The sequence below is a fragment of the Epinephelus moara genome, chromosome 17, assembly GCF_006386435.1.
Source record: "Epinephelus moara isolate mb chromosome 17, YSFRI_EMoa_1.0, whole genome shotgun sequence".
Classification (NCBI taxonomy): domain Eukaryota; kingdom Metazoa; phylum Chordata; class Actinopteri; order Perciformes; family Serranidae; genus Epinephelus; species Epinephelus moara.
Genome location: NC_065522.1, coordinates 17,899,864 through 17,914,766, shown reverse-complemented (window position 1 = coordinate 17,914,766; position 14,903 = coordinate 17,899,864). Strand labels below are relative to the sequence as shown.

The following is a 14,903-nucleotide window of genomic DNA, read 5'->3' as shown; positions in this document are numbered from 1 at the left end:
TGATTTCAGATTTTCACCCAGATGAACAATTTTTTATGAAATGTGCACTTGTTTTGAGGTAAACGCAGCCCTGTTTTCTGGCCATGGGTTAATGTATATCACAGGGTGCCTCATTTACTGTACATTGAATTAACCGTTCCCCACCCTCTGTGTGACAGGGTGAGCCTGGCTTTGGCCTTCCTGGCCCCCCAGGTTTGCCAGGAGTACCTGGATCTAAAGGTTTCCCCGGACCAAAGGGAGATCCTGGTTTCCCTGGCGGCCCCGGTTCACCCGGACGATCTGGATTTGATGGCGGACCGGGAACTAAAGGTAATCAGCAGATCTGTCACTGACTTGATTTGTTTTAAGGCAGTGGTTCCTAGCTTGTGGGTTGTGGTCCACAAGTGGGTTGTGGGCCCATTCTGAATGCCCCGCGAACGTGTCAAGATTGTAAAAAACACACTTTATTTTGAGGTACAGTGAAATCCTGGCACAGAGCTTTTATTTTGAAGTGCTGTTTCCTGCTGTAGAGCAAGTCTGATGGATAGCTACTAGTTGTAGCTTTAGCTAGTTTTGTAAAACTTCTCCTCCATTTGCACTTCCATGTATATTCTGCTTACAAACTCTACAATCTACCCACAATCTAATAAAGCCAACAGCACACTGAGCTGACTTTTTCTCCTGTCTTCATGCAGGTGAACCCGGTAGCCCTGGTATACCTGGAGCTCGTGGCCCACCTGGATCTGCCACCACCGGCTCACTGGGGCAGCCAGGCTCCCCTGGACCCCCTGGACCAATGGGACCACCAGGTGAGATACATAAGGCTGTCTCTTCCTGCATAAGCTTGTCTCAAAATTTTCATTGTGTTGACTGGAACAAACACGTGTGTAGTCTGTCTATTTCTTGCTACATCTGATGTGTTCTTTGTCATTTTGTACTGTATGTGTGCATGTTTTTACATATTTACAATATTGAAATATTTGTTAATTTGTTTGGAAAGTCACCCAGGACTTTGCATGACCACCCACTTGTCCATGTTTTGAGCTTGTACATGTGTCTGGATGTAATTTTGGTACAGGGGTTCAAACTATATATTGCACACTTTACATGTGAGCACCAGACTGAGTGTCGATTGTTTGTGTGGTTGATTTGAAAGAACACGGTCACCATTTGGGTGTGTTGGTGATCAAGGTTAATGAATATGCATCTGCACGGTTACCACCACTACACTGGATGGCAACCGTACCTTGATCTGGGGAACTTTTCCTCACATCTTCATCTTGTCTTTGCTTTCGTTTGAGCACCGCCTCTCTGATTTTAAGATGCCACCAAAAGAGTCACAGCTCTCTCACCCTTTCTTGACTGCATCACCACTCTGCACTTTGTCTTTGTACAGCTTCTGTATCTCAGAGCAACACACGTCAGGCCTCACCATCACCGCACTTAACATCACTCAACGCTGTTTCTTCGCGAGCACACAGATCATAAACTAACCTCACAGAATTTCACATCACTCTTCCTTCGAATGCACACAGAACCCACAAACTAACACATGTCCAGCAACATTTTCAATACTCTGAGCATGCACTGGTTGCTGCATATTCAGAGTGTTTGAAAGCCGGCTTCATATAGATGTTTTAATGCATTTAATGCATTATATACTTTGTTCTCCTCATCTCATCTTCGGCTTATTCCAACGCTCCGCCCTCTGCGCTTTGAAACGCACCCCTTCCTTACCTGCGACCCTCTGATGCCAAGGCGAGAAAGGTATTGTAACCCAATACTGGTGCTGGTTGTTGGCCAGTCAATGGTGACACATAACACACATGGAAATGTATGATATACTTTAAACACATAGTATTGTTTTGTGAGGATATATTGTGTTTTAATTTGCTGCTTTGCCTCCGCGTTGTGTGTATTAAGACCAGAAAATAGTTAGATGTAACATCTTATTTTGGACTCCCCACTCCAGGGGAAGACAGCACTCTGTAAAAAAGATTAATTTGTCTTCAGATCATTTCTATACTGGAAACCTGGAGTTGAAATATATTTCCTTTGACCAGACAGTAAAGTCTCGATACCATCATTACAGGATTCCCTGGATCAAACGGAGAGAAGGGAGACCCCGGTCCTCCAGGTCTAGACATCCCAGGTCTGCCAGGAGACAGAGGTAGCCCCGGTTTCCCAGGTTCCCCAGGACCAGCTGGAACCCCAGGACCTCCTGGAGGACCTGGACGGGACGGCCTGCCTGGACTGCCAGGTAACATATAACTATCTTTGAATAATGCGTTAGCGCTACCAATAAAATATGTTAAAATATGACCTTCTTGCTATAGCTCTACGAATGATGGACTGTGTAACTGATTATTTCATGTATTTTTTTGTTCAATAACTCATCCTCTCTGACTGGCTGAAGGTTCGAAAGGAGACATGGGTCCTATGGGACCTCCAGGACCTTCTGGAGGGCCAGGAGGACCAGGAGGGCCTGGTGCTCCCGGACTTAAAGGTAATGACTCTTGCATACAGCCCTAAAAGACATATATCACACAGGATATGTTCAAAGTCATGTCACCACTTTGTATTATTTTTAATACAAGAAAACAGTGTATTAAAGGAATACAAGCTGACACGAGTTCAGAGTTTGTAATCCATGGAATAATTCATGATATCCTCATTTATTAAATGTCTGTTTTGTTACTTCCACCTTCTGTGAAAGCTTTTAAAGAGAATAAAGAACCAAAGGACCTTGCTGATGACCACTGAACTTCTCTTATCTCCTGTTCTCCTCTCCAGGTGAGCCTGGATTCCCGGGTAGAGACGGAGGACCCGGCGGTCCTGGTGGTAAAGGAGAGAGAGGTGACCCTGGTGTCCAGGGACCCCCAGGAACCAGCCAGCCACCAATGGCCACAAAGGGAGCCAAAGGAGATCCTGGACTACCAGGTACAGCGGCCTTCACTGCACACAAAATGTACCTCATTTTAAGAATAGGTCAACAAATGAAATGACTATTTACTGTGTTATTAAATACACGTTATGTGTGTGTGTGTTCTTCAGGTGCCCCAGGTCTTCCAGGTCAGAAAGGTATCCCTGGTCTCAATGGTGACCCCGGACTGCCAGGATCAGATGGACGCCCTGGACTCCCTGGACCTTCAGGTATGGGTTTACCTCCCAACACAGACACACACACACACACACACACACACATGCACACACACACACACACACACATGCATACATAAATGCACACATGCAAATATATTTCTAACATGCTATTTACATTGTGCTGCAGGTCCTAAGGGAGATCCTGGCATCCCAGGAGGCCCAGGTGCTCCCGGAGGTCCAGGATCAAAGGGTGGCATGGGAGAAATGGGATTTCCAGGTGAGTTTGAATGTGTCACAGCTGGTTCTTGGTGACTCACTGAAAGATGTTTCCAAATTTCTCCAACACTTGATTTCTTTGTCATAAATGCTGACATCACATTTTGATGATGTGACAGGACCGTCAGGGCAGAAGGGTCTGCCAGGTACGCCAGGTAGGCCAGGATCCTCCGGACAGCCAGGAGGACCTGGTTTCCCTGGAGCTAAAGGTGAACCAGGCTCTGCTGGAGTTGGACCACCAGGACAGTCCGGACCCAAGGTACAGGATTCAACCTTTGAAATGTCCTACTACAGAAAACCTCTTAAATGTAGGGTCACACCTCATTTTCTTTCTCATAGGGTGAACCAGGCCAGCCAGGGTTCCCAGGAAGTCCAGGACTTAAAGGAAGTCCAGGAGCACCCGGCCTTCCAGGTTTACCAGGAGGACCAGGTTCCAAAGGCGACCCTGGACTCCCAGGATTCCAAGGTATGTTTGACCACAGCAAGTTCAGGAAAGACCCCTCAGAGGGCACAAGCAGGTGGTGTCAGTGAAGCACATATATGATGCTGAGTCTGGTTATTCTGATAAGGGGCTGTAGGGGCTAAAATAATGAATGAAGCATTGTCTCTTGTCAGGTACTCCCGGCGTCCCTGGTCCCAAGGGTCTCGATGGTGGGCCCGGTGCCCCAGGTCTCACTGGCGCGCCTGGTAGACCAGGAGAGTCTGGCCGACCAGGAGGACCAGGGTTGCCAGGAGAGAAGGGTCAGGCAGGTCGGGACGGGATCCCAGGACCGGCTGGAGTCAAAGGAGAGCCAGGTAAGTCGCTCGTCAACATGACTGGAAGAAAATTACTTTAAATTGATATGTAGTGTATTTAGTTTTGATTTGATTCACGTCTGATTTATTTCTACTTCAGGACTTCCTGGTTATGGTGGTCCTGGTCCTTCTGGGCTTCCAGGGTTGCCAGGTGAGTAACCCCCCACTATATATAACCCTTTTATTTGTTGTGATTATTGCACTTCTGTAACAACCTCTACTTTATCTCTCACTATGTTTTAAGGTGCAAAGGGAGACCCAGGTCTTCCCGGCCCATCTGGCAGTCCCGGTTTCCCTGGCACTAAAGGAGAGGCTGGTTTCCCCGGTGCGCCCGGCCCAGCAGGCAACGCTGGCCCTCCTGGGGCTCCAGGACTGGCTCTTCAAGGCCCCAAAGGACTCCAAGGACCCCCTGGGCCACCCGGAAGAGCAGGTAAAGCACTTGAATATAAAATTTGTCACCACATGTGCTGCCAGAAATTGCTGCCTGGTTTTCTGTCAGATCTGTCAGACCTCGATCAAGTGGTAGTTTGTTTTACTCACCTACAGTAACAAGTGGGTGGGGTGTAATGTGTAGGACATTCCAATCATTATTAGGGTCCAAATGGTGCTAATGCAACAAACCCTGTTTATCTGGTAGTCTGTGTGTTTTAACTCATTAACTACAAATCATGGATACTTCACATTACTACAGCAACCTTATTTCAGCCAGCTCTTGGCATCTCTTATTGCGAAAGTGTGAAAGTCAGAGACTTAAAACTTGCTTGTGATCATAGTGAACAAGATGCTAACTGAGCTTTTTTTTGTCAGTCATGCTATAATTACCTGCAGTTTGCAATCAGAAACTGTTTAAATCTTCCTTGTTGGTGCTTAAATGTGCCAGTGAGATGCAGATTTTTGAGATCCAGCCACCAAATGGCAGCACAGTCCTGATCTTGGACTGTTTAATATGAAACATTGGCAGAAAACAATTGGTCAGGATAGGAAAGGATAATTTGGTCTTTTCAAAGAACTCTTGAATCTCAGTCATTTAATATAAAATCTTATAGATTTCCAAACAGACCTTGGTAAATTTACCAAGTTCTACACTGAGTCACACACTGAGCGAGCCGCCTGTTAATGACGCTGTCGGCAAAGCAGTAATGATTGTGCTAAGTGGCTAATGGGCATGTAGCTACTTCCATGTTTCAAATGATATGTCATGTTTGTAGTCGACCAATGAAGATGAGTTTACATATCACCTTGGGTTCATCCTTCACCTTCTCAAAATGATCCCACACTTTGGATTTCCTGCCCGACATGTTATTAACTAGCCTGTGGAATAACCGCAGAAAAAGGAAGCTTGTAGTTAATGGTCTAAAACACACAAACCACCAGCGTAATCTAGTGGGCAAAGTTCTGAATTTACATTACAAAACGTTATTGATTCAAACTTAAGAAAAGGTAGTGAGGAACTGATGTCATTCACTTCACCTAACCAGCGAAACCCAGACAGCAAATGGCAGACACCTGCACTTTAAATGTGAATGCTTTCATCTCCATGTCAGCTGATTTGCATGGGAAGTTGTTGCACCAATCGCCACCACCACCAGTGTAAGAACCATGTCACTGTCTGAGCACAACCTGTCCAGTCATTATCAACACTGAGCACGGATGATAAAAATATCTTTTCACCAGGAAATGTCGGGGTGCTCCGCACGCACCGATCACTGTTTGTCCCCAGGGTTCGACCCCAAAGAGAGCATGTGTTAATGGCACTTTTTTGTTTCATCATCATCAAGTTTTTTCTCTTTTATCCACCAATCCATCCATCCTTGTGTCTTCCTCACCCCCTTGCCCTCTTCTCCTAATCCCACAGTGGGGGAAGCTGTAATCTATCCATCTCTCCACAGCGCTGATGTCCTGTATATGTATGTGTTTGCTCATAACCAGTGTGTGTCCAGTGTTTGTGGTCGTGTTGAATCATTTTTGAAGAAGTGTTGGTGTGAAACAGCTGAGCCAAAACAACCTCAGCAGAACTCTCAATTTGCATCTGAAAAAATACTACTGATACTGGCACTGATACGGCTAGTGGATTATTACCAAAAACAATAAGCCAAGAGTCTAGTTGAGAGTGTCTGGGTTTGCATCTGGCTCTGCTGTCCCGTGTTCTGTCCCACCAATCAGTCATCTGCATGGACACTGTTTGTCCCAACACAAACACACACAGTGGGAACAAGCCTAACACAATGCTGGAAAGAGTGGACAGACCTGACGCACACCTCGGGGAGATAATGCACAGCTTATGGCATCCAGTGCGATGGTTTTGAGTGAAAAGAAAATTTGAATTTACTGTAAATAACATTTTGCCTTTTATAAAAATATGGATTAAGAAAAATAAGCCTGTAAGAAACAACTTTCCACCTAATCCAGTGGGTTTTTAAATGGTTTATTAAGAGACATTTCTCAACCCATAACTAAAAAACTTCATCCTTCAGTCTGTCTGATAAATTCCAAATCATCAATTTTTGGAATCAGATTAATTGCAATAAATTATGGCACTTTTTTTAACCCTTTGAAACCTGAGCACATTGGCTTTGGTTCTTTCAAAAACATGGGAAGAAGGCAATGAGCAACGACCTACGAAATGACCCCAAAGAAATTAGCAAGAATTTAGTAAATAAAAAAAAAATTAAAAAGCAAAAATAAAACAATAAAAAATGTATAAATCAAATCAAATCAAATAATAAAAGAAAAAAATTAAAATCAAGAAAATTAGAAAGAAAAGTAAAAAAAATAAATAAAAAGGGAAATGACCTGGAAAAAGAGCTTAAAAAATCTAATAAATATGTAAAATAATTTTTAATCCAGTAAATAAAAAAATTTAAAAAGCAAAAATAAAACAATATAAAATGAATAAATAAAATAAAATAATAACAGAAAAGAAAAAAATTAAAATCAAGAAAATCAGAAAGAAAAGTTAAAAAAAAGAAAAGGAAATGACCTGGAAAAAGAGCTTAAAAATTCTAATAAATATGTACCATAATTTTAAATATAAAACAACGATAATTATATAAATATAGTTTTTCCTTTCATTTTAATTTTTTTTTTTTTCTTTTTTTTTTGAAAGAAATCACACAGAGTAGCTCAGGGTTCAAAGATTTGAATACTTGTGGAAGGTGTATGAAAGCAGCACAAGAAAAGTGATGTAGCTCCAGGTTTCAAAGGGTTAACATGTTCACATTCATATCACTACAACTTGGCAGCGTTCACATGTAAAACCATAAAAATAAATTTAAACACACGTGGGAGCAGGCAAAATTGTAGCATGTATAGCACGCTTTATGTAGAGATTAAATTTTATTTTGATAGCAGTAACTTGTTTTTTTTTTGTTGGTAATTATTATACTTAAATCTTTAGATTTCTGTTATGAGTTGTTGAAGCCTGTGAAATATTTATTTAAAATAGAATAATATCACTCTCATATGCATATTTTCTCCCAGATTGGAATTCATATTTACAGTAAAACAACCACAACCTAAACATATTTGCTGTTCTATTCATTCATAAAATTGTTTCTTTTCTAAAGTAAATGTCAACACTGACCACACTCCAGCGCTGTGTTAGGCTAGTCAAAAACACACAAGTGTTTCTCTGGGTGTGAGGGTGACAAAATGAAGCTATGATATTTTACCCCCTGTGTTTCCCGTGGCTTGGCCCCACCCACTGCGGTGTGGCCCCGCCTCCTCATGTGATGACACGTGCATCCGGCTGCCGCAGGTCCAGCAGGTCAGATCAACGGCGTCCAGACGTCTATTGCACGTTCCTCTCCGCACCACTGACTTTAACCCTACTCTCTGATCTAAAGGGAACAAATGCCTTCTGGGAAATCACTTCATCTTCTCCTGTCTGACTTCTTCTTCTTCACTTCTTCTAATAACTGTCTCCTTTCACTCTCTATGCACACTGATGGTAATGTGATGCACCTTTAACAAGTAAGCACCCTTTTTTAAAACAAATTGTTTAAGAGTTATAAAAAATATAACACACAGTAGTTGTTTTCCGGCAGTTAGCATGTTACCTGGATCACATGTAGGTGTGTTATGCAAATAGCATCATACAGTTTGTACACGAAAACACACCATGATATCACTAACTCACCTGAAACGTTAAATCATTGTGTTAAGTGTGTGTTACGTAGTGTAATTTTAGCTCTGTCGGATTTTCCTGAAAGTTAATTGTTTGTACATAAGCACTAATTTAAACATAGTAGCTTAAATGTTTTTGTTATAGTAATCAGCAGTATCTCCCAAATCCCAAAATGGCCGCCTAGCTTGCCTTTAAAGGTCTCTACATGCTAACAGTAACACCAGGCAGCCTTTTTGGTTAATACCTCCTGGCTACTAAAAGACAAATATTTATTAGTCTGACTGTTTCTGTGCTGATGCTTGCTTCTGTCTTAACCTCCTCTTCTTTTTTTGTCCTGCGCCGTCAACCCGGCTCCGCTTTGCCTGGGAATTCTGGGAACCCTAGGTCCTCCAGGTTAGACTCCAGTGGTTTGATGGTTTTGATACATGCTCTTAAATGGGATTTTCTCCATCTGTATCATAACATGTTCTGTTTTGATTAGGAGTGACATTTGGAGAGAGTGTGTGAGACTGAGTGAACATCAGTGTTGATGTTGGCAGTTGTGTTTTACCCTTTCTTCACCCCACAGGACAGACTGGGCACTCAGGACGGCTCATTATCACCCAAACACATGAACACATTTAATCCTATTGTGTTTTCTCGACATTTTGTGTGAACAATACGCTTTGGTTTTTACATTTCTTCCTTGTCGTCCTCGTCTTTTTCAACTCTGACAGACAAGTTTCTCTGAGGTAAAGCTGGAGGATTTAAAGCTAGTTTGTAAACTGGCAAATTTGAATAGCAAAGATCGGACCTCAGCTCTGCCTCTGAGAAATATTGACTGAAATTATATGTAAAATAACGTCTCTAAATGGTTAGCAACATCACCAATATGAAGGTTTTCTTAGCCGGTTATGTAAAATGTAAGAAATACGCTTCTGTTCTGTGTTGCAAAGGTTTTTGTGGATGAAATGGAAGTTGACGTCTGAAGCAATTTGTTAATTTTACTGGCTGCATTGTAAAAAAAAAACAAAGGTCTGGGTCAGTTCAGTTTCCATTTATGCAGATTAAAATATGAAGTAAATTTATGTTAACTTCATCTTTTCAGTTGTTAATCTAAGTTGAGACAACACAGCTTTGTAATAGAATTTTTTTACAGTAGAAAATCCTGCTTTTGAGTTGCTAAATGGAAACCAAACTAATCTCTGGTGAGACTATAATGAGAAGAAACTTGTATGTTATTTTGTCATTTCCCTATCATTCTGTTCCTGACTTTTGGCGTCTGCGTATGAAGGTGGACCCGGACCAGAGGGTCCCCGTGGGCCTCCAGGAAGTGGCGGCATTAAGGGAGAGAAGGGTATTCCCGGAGCTCCTGGCCAGCCGGGCTTCCCCGGACAGAAGGGAGACGGTGGCACTCCTGGATTCTCGGTAAGATTATTTGGTTGAGGACGCAGTGCGTAGGATTTAGGGGCATCTAGTGGTGAGGATTGCAGATTGCAACCAGATGAAACTTCTCCTGTGTTCAAGTGTGAACTCCCGGTTAGGATTCCTTACTGTAGAGGTCTCTTCCTCTCCAAAACAAACAGATCAGGGGATTTAAACCGGTAAAACGCTGAATAAAGCAGTGTAACGTTACAAATCAGTGTTTATCCAGTGTTGCTTGGCTTGTCGCAAATGCCGCTAGCCAAGCACCTGCTAATGTGTGCCAATAAATCCCCCTAAATCCATCACACTGGACCTTTAAATTTGGTAGATTTGGATCTAAGAAAAGCAAAGTTAAACTTTTTGTGGAGTTGTAACTGTGGACCTCTTTCTTACCAGGGTCCCTCTGGTCTTCCCGGTAGTCCTGGTCTGAAGGGAGATATCGGTCTGCCTGGCGTTCCTGGATTCCCTGGTTAGTCCACCATACTCCCACAGCTTTTTCCTGTATCTTCCTAGTATCCAAAACTGTACTTTTATCTTGTGGTTTCATTGCAAGCAAAACCCAAACATTTGTATCATTGTGTTTTTGCCAGGACCAAAGGGAGACTCAGGAATTCCTGGCAGCAGCGGCCTTCCCGGTGACCCTGGAGATATCGGACCCATTGGTGGGTGAACACATTTGGATTTTCGGTTACAGTGAATAGTGTCAGGAATAGAAAAGAAATTCTGTTTATTTCAACACAAAATATGACTGATTATTCTCCTTTGTGACATTTGACCTCTAGGCCCCCCTGGTGACCCCGGTGTACCTGCAGCTCCCATCGTGGTGAAGGGAGAGCGAGGACCCCCTGGTCCTCAAGGCCTGCCCGGTGGTCGGGGACTCCCTGGTTCTTCTGGGCGTGACGGAGTTCCAGGTGAGTGACTGTGGACTCTTTGATGCGATCTGAAGAAAGTCACGGGAAGATAAAAATAATATTGTTTAGGACAGTCAACCTATCGGAAACATGTCTGATCATTACAATGACATTTTCATAAGGTAACTATGTACGATATATCGATATGTTTTCAAACAAGATACAGATTTAGACAACACCATTTATATCGATATAGGGTCATGTTGCATAAGTTGCTAGTTCTAGCACCAGAGACGGTTCACTAATCTAACAATGAGTACTCTTCTCTGTCTCCGTGCTCTCAGGTCTGCCTGGTGATCCTGGGGATTCTGGTCCAGAGGGTCCTCCTGGCTTCAGCGGCCCACCCGGCAGGAAGGGAGACAACGGACCCGCTGGTCAGCCTGGTGAGTGACACTGGAACCAGACGTACCAACCATCACAGCTCAGTTGTAGTTGTTAAAAATACCATCTTGACTGAAGGTGGGCGAATAATTTATAAAACCAGAAACACAGCGGGACTAAGTGGTTGAACGATTTAGTTTAATTTCTGATACACGCCTTTCCTCTGATCTTAGGTCAGCGTGGCTACCCTGGTCCCCCTGGTTCAGACGGTCCACAGGGTCTTCCCGGTCCTCCGGGCTCAGTCTCTGCAGCCCACGGCTTCCTCATCACTCGCCACAGCCAAGGTCAGGATGTGCCCTACTGTCCCGAAGGAACTAACCTCATCTACGACGGTTACTCCCTGCTGTACGTGCAGGGCAACGAGAGGGCGCACGGACAGGACCTTGGTACGAAGGAGTTAAACTTTACTCAGCCCTCCTGATCTTATTTTACCATCATATATTTGACCTTCCTCTTCCTCTGCTCCAGGCACGGCCGGCAGCTGTCTGCGCAGGTTCAGCACCATGCCCTTCATGTTCTGCAACATCAACAACGTCTGCAACTTTGCCTCCCGCAACGACTACTCCTACTGGCTGTCCACGCCGGAGCCCATGCCCATGTCCATGGCCCCCATCACTGGAGAGGGCATCAAGCCCTACATCAGCAGGTAGGGTGGAGACAGAGGGAAGAAGAAGGAAGAGAGGACGACTGAAGGGATGATGCAAGATGTGTAACTGTACATTTCTGTGTGTAGGTGTTCAGTGTGTGAAGCTCCAGCCATGGTGATCGCAGTCCACAGTCAGACCATCCAGATTCCCACTTGCCCTTCGAATTGGGAAGCTCTGTGGATAGGATACTCCTTCATGATGGTAGGACATGTTTGCACTCAGCACTCTTGTTCACATCTACATGCTTAACGCAACCTTTACCCTCACACATGCAGTCCAGTACATAACCAGTCTTCCCTCTCCTCCTCAGCACACCAGTGCAGGTGCAGAGGGCTCCGGTCAGGCCCTGGCCTCCCCCGGCTCCTGCCTGGAGGAGTTCCGCAGCGCGCCCTTTATAGAGTGCCACGGCAGAGGGACGTGCAACTACTACGGCAACTCGTACAGCTTCTGGCTGGCCACTGTGGAACCCTCTGAGATGTTCAGGTGCGGATTCATGAGTGGAGAAGCTGTTGCATGAGTGAAAGTTGAAGCACGAAAGATGCATTAAAAAAGGGTGATATAGACAAAAGAGATTTAGAGATGTAGGACAGAGAGGGGTCGCAGATGAGAAGAGAGAGAATCTGTTTTTTAAATGGTCGAACGCTCATTTTAAAACAGAAAAACAATTAATTTCACTGTTAACGTGCCTGAAAATTGAATTGATATCTGAAAATGATATAAAGCACATATGTCCGTCTCCCTGTCGTAACCACCTTCCCCCTTTGGCCCTTACAGGAAGCCCCAGTCGGAGACACTCAAGGCGGGTAACCTACGGACGCGCGTCAGCCGTTGCGTGGTCTGCATGAAGAGGACGTAACGGCACACGGCAACGAGCAAACCCACCGTTGCCAGGGACGCATAAATCAATACCGAGATGATTGGATGATGGGAGACAAGTAAGGGGTGGGGGCGGTGGTCACAGCGACGGATAGGCCGTCGCCTGACGACAAGGTGGAATTCCAATGGTGCATTGTCTTCCGGAAAACAAACTTACAACTTAAACAATGGTGCTACTGTGCAACACAGCTTAAAAAAAAAAAGAAAAAGAAAAGAAAAAAACTGACGTAAATAAATCTTACATTTATTCTTTGTTTCTCTTAAGAAGTACCTCAAAATGAAAGCAGAAAAATATCCACTAAATGGTGCCATGATGGATGTGTGACAACAAAAGTGCATTTTTCATTCTTCTCCCTTCTTTCCCAAAAAAAGGATCACATTTTCCTTTCTCTTGTTTTTTTTTAAAAAAAAAAAAAGTCACTTTTGACGTTGGTGCAACAAAAATGTGATACTGTACATCCCTGTCTAGACAGAAGTGCGCTTTTTTTTTTTTTTTTCTTCTTCTTTTTTTTTCTTTTTTTTTTTTGGCCTTATTGATGAGGAGTGGATGGTCTCCACGGTTACCAAATCGGCACTTTGACTTCGGAACATCCAAGATGAGAGATGCACTGACGATGAGCTTTCCTTAGCGAGACTGCCTTTTTTTTTTTTTATTATTATTACTAGCTCTTCATTCACACACTCTTTCTCTCTCTATCTCCGTCATGTTTCTGTGGTTTTAACGTTACATTTGGTGGTACTAACCCTGCTGTAGCCCACCTTCTAACCATCAGCCTACACCTTCTTCCTCTTACCTTTTTTTTTTTGTAAGTAATAAAATGTGTATATTGTGTAAAACACCTTTTGTTTTTAGTGTATTAGGTCCTGAATCGGTACCAGCTGTTTGTTATACGACAATTTTTTCCAGGTTCCTTTTTAGCTCACACACTCACGCGCTCACACACAATTACACACACATACACCCACACACATTCATGCATTCACTTCAATGCTTACTGACGCACATCGACTCAGATATTGTACAAAGTAAGGCTTTTATGAATGAAACAGTATTTTATATATAATAAATATATATTTGAAAAAAGAGGATAAAAAGGTATATAAACTTTATTCGGCTGTGGGGAGATTGTTCGCTGTTTTCAAACGCTAACAAAGTTCAGGCATTTCACTGAAAAATAAAGCCAACTACTGAGCACAGACAGAGCCATTTTCCCTTCAACGTAACAGTCTTGTATGATATTAACGATGCCAATCACTTAAACCTTTTGTATTCAAGTTGTAGAATTGATAAATGTTGAACTGAGATAAAGGGGATTTGCTTTTACGTAGTCTAATGATTGGGGAATGTGACAGATATTTGTGCAAAAAGGATTTGAATTAAATCTTGGCTCCTTGATTAGAAAACCTCGATATTTGTTTTGTGTTCTTTAACATTTCCAGGTGCTGGGCTTTGCTCGTAAAAAGAGGGCCTGAGGTTTTGGGGGCTTTGCACCCCAAAACCTTCAAATCCACTTTGACTGGCTTGAATTTGTATCTAAAATTGGTAAAAAAGTGTTCACACTCGACCCTGTTGAAACACAGGTTGAAGTGTCTGTACATTTGTTGTTAACAGTCCCTGATGTGACACTTCTCTCACGTCGGGTGTACAGACTCCTGATGTACTGAAAGTCTACAAGAGCTGTTTTAGGGGGGAAGATTTTTTTTTTTTTTTTCCTGTGATTTTATTGTTATTTTTATTTTTTCAAAACTGCTTTTATGAATTCTAATTATGTCAACCTGGGGTGCGATTAAAAAATGTGTATTTGTTTTTTTTTTCTTTTTTTGTTTATTTTTCATGTCATGTTATCCAGAAGTTGTTATAAACTTTTAAGACTGAAATAAATACTATGTCCAAAGTGCTGTCTTCAGAAAATGTATGATTATCACCACAAGAGAATAGTTGAATATCCTACTGTGGAAAAGCATCCTAATAAATACTTAAGGTTGTTACTCCAACCATAGGCTAGATTTCTGGAGAAACACAGGGCACATGCATTTATTACCCTCAATAAAAATATGAACGTAGCAGAGGACTTTTATTTTGATGAAATTAAAGACAATTTCACCCTAAACTGATGCAGAAAAGGCAGCATTGAAATTCAACAGAATGCAGGAAATTTTGATTAAAGAAGAGGAGGACATGATCAGAATAACAGTAAAAGCTCATGTATGGTTAGCCATGTGAAAAATGCGAGTGATGTGGCAGTTCTGTTGCGTAATTGTGTGAGGAAGGTCATCTCCTCAACGTTCCACTCAGATGTGATATTGCATGTGCGCGTGTGCCTGTGTGTATGTGATGCATTGGCATTGCATATAGATAGATTCTAGGATCTCTATGACGCTTTAAATCAGATAGTTCATAGAATT

General features: G+C 42.8%; 1 protein-coding gene across 1 annotated transcript in view; it reads left to right on the top strand.

The window, feature by feature from the left end:
- Nucleotides 1-14,392, top strand: part of col4a5 (collagen, type IV, alpha 5 (Alport syndrome)) — a 56,538-nt gene extending 42,146 nt beyond the window's left edge. Inside the window, exons 28-49 of the mRNA XM_050067717.1 lie at nucleotides 159-309; nucleotides 675-788; nucleotides 2,072-2,239; nucleotides 2,396-2,485; nucleotides 2,773-2,919; nucleotides 3,034-3,132; nucleotides 3,269-3,358; nucleotides 3,477-3,616; nucleotides 3,697-3,823; nucleotides 3,973-4,152; nucleotides 4,253-4,303; nucleotides 4,397-4,582; nucleotides 9,552-9,685; nucleotides 10,079-10,151; nucleotides 10,273-10,344; nucleotides 10,465-10,593; nucleotides 10,878-10,976; nucleotides 11,148-11,360; nucleotides 11,443-11,620; nucleotides 11,708-11,822; nucleotides 11,932-12,104; nucleotides 12,396-14,392. Coding sequence (XP_049923674.1) covers nucleotides 159-309; nucleotides 675-788; nucleotides 2,072-2,239; nucleotides 2,396-2,485; nucleotides 2,773-2,919; nucleotides 3,034-3,132; nucleotides 3,269-3,358; nucleotides 3,477-3,616; nucleotides 3,697-3,823; nucleotides 3,973-4,152; nucleotides 4,253-4,303; nucleotides 4,397-4,582; nucleotides 9,552-9,685; nucleotides 10,079-10,151; nucleotides 10,273-10,344; nucleotides 10,465-10,593; nucleotides 10,878-10,976; nucleotides 11,148-11,360; nucleotides 11,443-11,620; nucleotides 11,708-11,822; nucleotides 11,932-12,104; nucleotides 12,396-12,477 — 2,811 coding nt within the window. The 3' untranslated portion in view covers nucleotides 12,478-14,392. The remainder of the gene's footprint in view (nucleotides 1-158; nucleotides 310-674; nucleotides 789-2,071; nucleotides 2,240-2,395; nucleotides 2,486-2,772; nucleotides 2,920-3,033; nucleotides 3,133-3,268; nucleotides 3,359-3,476; nucleotides 3,617-3,696; nucleotides 3,824-3,972; nucleotides 4,153-4,252; nucleotides 4,304-4,396; nucleotides 4,583-9,551; nucleotides 9,686-10,078; nucleotides 10,152-10,272; nucleotides 10,345-10,464; nucleotides 10,594-10,877; nucleotides 10,977-11,147; nucleotides 11,361-11,442; nucleotides 11,621-11,707; nucleotides 11,823-11,931; nucleotides 12,105-12,395) is intronic.
- The last annotated feature ends 511 nt before the right edge of the window (nucleotides 14,393-14,903 follow it).